Genomic DNA, 3131 nt, shown 5'->3' with positions numbered 1-3131 from the left:
GCGCCGCAGCGGGGATGGCGCGCGGCGCCGCGCAGGCACAGGGGGCGGCGCAGCCGCTGGCGCAGCGGCCGCAGTCGCATGCGCACGCCGCAGCCGCCGGGGCCGCCGCAGCTGCGCATACGCAGCGGCCGACGCAGCCGCGCGCACAGCGCGAGGTGGCCGAGGTCATGGTAGGTGCGGCGCACATGCAGCGGCCAACGCAGCCGCGTGTGCAGCTGCCGGTGGTAGCGGAGAAACCGACGGGGCCGGCGCACGCGCACGCAGCGCCGCACGCGCCGCGGGTGCAGCGGGAGCAGGCGCAGTTGGCGGCGCACGCGCCGGCACTGCGGGCGGCGCCAATGGTCGAGAGCGCCGCAGAAGTGGCGTTGGAGGGGCGGCGCCGCGCGGGCGCGACGACAACACACGCCGCGGCAGACCGCGGCACGTATGCTGCCGACATTGCAGCAGCGGAGTGCGACTGAATAATCATGTCTTTCGAGTGCCTGTACGGGCGTTCACGGCAAGAGAGCCTTGATTGCCGAGTGGTAGAGTGTCGGTGTTGGGTTGGTGGTGTTTGGACCGGAGAGGTGTACAAAGCGAAACGCTAGATGGATAGATATAGATTTTTGGATATTGGTTTTCTGGGTGTAGTCGGTGGTGGCAAAATTCGGCCCACCCATCGAGGAGGGGCCGCACACACGTTCAAAACACCCACACCCACCACACCCGGCCATCGGTGGCGCAGCACACATTGGCTTTGCACACACGCTGAATCCATTTTATGCATCTTAACCCCTTCAACAGTCATATAGAAGTATACCTCAACTACCTTGGAGTCGTAGTCGGCCGTCACCGTCTCACCGGGGATCAAAGGAACAGGTGTGCGGCAAGCAGCGGAGTGCACAAAGCGAGTGGGGTATCCCTGCCCGTACCCGTTCCACCGGGACTCGTATCACAAAATCACCTGAGCGCGACGGCGAGTCGATCAGAGCGGCACAAGGGGCTTGAGCTCGGGTTACAGAAAAAAGCGGCAAAGGGCGCAGGTGCACGGTGTGTGCTCGTGCTTCAACAGTCATAGTATGCATCACAGGCTGCCAGTCCCAGCGTGTGGTCTGCTTGCAGTCGCCCCAGCTCGACAGGCGTCCCCGCGCCCTGCCCCCTCGACGGATTCCCCCGCCTCCCCTAGCCGCGCCGTCAGCCGCCTGCCCCACCCGCCGAGGCCGAACCCCATAACCACCAGCGCTGTTCAGGATGCGCAACCCACAGCGCCTGGTTTTTGCATGCCGCTTGCGCCCCATGAGCGCCGGGCCCACAACCCAGCTGACGCGACGGGTGCACCTCAATTCAGGCACAGCGGCCGCTTTGCTACACCGTTCCTACCGTGAAGGCTCTGTGTGGGAGGGGCCCCTGCACTATCAGATGTGTAACAGCAGGTGGGGCCAAGCCAGCTGCTAGCTGCTGGGCTTTTCAATGTGAGTACTGCGGGCTCAGTTTGACTGGGTCAACGAAATCCAATTCACGCTGCAGTCTTGTCCACCACCTCGTACAGGTCCGCCCTCCGCTGCTGCGCCAGCGGCATATTGGTGCGCCGCTCCACCACCTGGCGGCCGGGGAATGGCGTGGGGGGCGCGGCGAGGCGTGCGCACGGAATCAGACGCCCGGCCGGGGCTTGTGCTCGTGCATGCGTTCCGCGTCGCCTCATGCGGGGGGACGCAAGGCGCTAAACGTGCCGTCATCTCAACGGATTGCTCGGATCTCAAAGATGCAGGCCGAACAGCGGTCAGCCCCTCATCATCGCGATCAACCGGCTGCGGCAGGCGGCGCAAAGCACACGCGGCGCGGCAGGGGTCCAAGCGAGGGAATCGGGTTCAAATCTACCGCAGCGCTGGCTGGGGCGCGCACCTGGCCGTAATCCAGCTCAGCGAATATGGTTGTTGGCTCGTGGTCGCAGGTGGCCAGGATCTCGGCAAACGGCCCGACAACAGTGGAGTGGCCCCACGCCTGGAGAGCCGGGGCGGTCGATAAGTTGGCACACGCCCGTCGCGAGTGAATTGTTACGAGCGTGCGTGCGTCTGTGCATATGTGTCTGGTTGTGTGTGATTGTGTGGTGAGGGGCAGTCATGGCTTGACAGCGTGTTCCACGGGCGTGTAACGACCGCTCTATCCGGGTCACTGCCAAGCTTCCCATCCAAAACAGGCAGCTGACTCCCATACTGCTCGTGCGCGTGTAACCGCCGATCCGCACGCACAACCCGCGCCAACTGGGCTGTCCCACGCACACACTCGCGCATACGCGATCGGCGCCGCCCGTCCGCCCTGGCCGGCCCCGTACCTGATAGGACGCGTCCGGGTTTCGCGCGGGGGAGCAGGTGGCGACAAACAGCTGGTTGTCCACCGCCCGCGCCTTGGCCAGGAGCTCCCAGTGCACGGGGCCAGTCACGGTGTTGAAGGCGCCTGCGGCGGGACATCCCGATTCGCGGCGGAGGTCGCGGGGGCGCAGAGGTGGGCTTTTTGGGAAGAGCAGCGCGGCCCTGAGGTGTGAGGACGCTGGGGGGGCAGGCGAGGTGTCATTGGCGCAGGTCCCCCCCTGCACCAATGGCTCCAGGGGAGGCAGCTGCAGTGCTACCCTCAAAAATCATCAATCCTCGCATCCCATACGCGGACGCACACACATATGCACGCACGCAGATGTGATCGCACAACCCACAGACCTACCCGGGTACACAATCAGCTGCACCCCTCTCCGCGCGTACAGCATCGCCAGCTCGGGGAACCTGGGCGCGTGCGTCAACAGGGGCGCGGGCCGGAAGAAGCGATACGATTCGCGTCTGACGGTCGTCACATTGAGGGTTCAAGGGCAGGGGCATGGGCGGCTGTCCTGTGAACAGGCCGACCCAGAACCGCCGCGTGCCAGCCATGGCTGGCGTGGTCGACGAGCAATTGGATGCGCCTTACCCCAGCCTCCCTGGACCCCCAAACTGGAAGCAGCAGGAGCAGACAAAGCAGGTGGCGCAAGGGCGGCCAACAAGTACTGGCCCTGCCCCCATTCACGGGACGTGGCGACGTGTCACACGCACACACACACAGACACACGCACACACACACACACACGCGCGCGCGCGCACACCCACACACACACACACACACACAAA

The 3131-nt window shown here is 65.0% G+C and overlaps 2 protein-coding genes across 2 annotated transcripts in view; one reads left to right on the top strand and one right to left on the bottom strand.

Moving 5' to 3' along the window:
• Positions 1–14: 14 nt before the first annotated feature.
• On the top strand, positions 15–461 carry MNEG_4726 (hypothetical protein; the record flags this gene model as incomplete). Its single annotated transcript, XM_014046794.1, has 1 exon — positions 15–461. The coding sequence occupies one exon, from the start codon at positions 15–17 to the stop codon at positions 459–461; it is 447 nt and encodes a 148-aa protein (XP_013902248.1).
• A 1034-nt stretch (positions 462–1495) lies between these two features.
• The window catches only part of MNEG_4725 (omega-amidase), a gene marked incomplete at both ends in the record, with an annotated part of 3120 nt that continues 1484 nt past the window's right edge, over positions 1496–3131 (bottom strand). Inside the window, 4 exons of the mRNA XM_014046793.1 lie at positions 1496–1579; positions 1882–1980; positions 2312–2433; positions 2695–2753. Coding sequence (XP_013902247.1) covers positions 1496–1579; positions 1882–1980; positions 2312–2433; positions 2695–2753 — 364 coding nt within the window. The remainder of the gene's footprint in view (positions 1580–1881; positions 1981–2311; positions 2434–2694; positions 2754–3131) is intronic.

This window comes from Monoraphidium neglectum (genome assembly GCF_000611645.1).
Source record: "Monoraphidium neglectum strain SAG 48.87 unplaced genomic scaffold scaffold00670, whole genome shotgun sequence".
In the NCBI taxonomy this organism is placed as follows: Eukaryota; Viridiplantae; Chlorophyta; class Chlorophyceae; order Sphaeropleales; family Selenastraceae; genus Monoraphidium; species Monoraphidium neglectum.
Note: the sequence above shows the minus strand (reverse complement) of the source record. Positions and strands in the feature narration are given on the sequence as shown.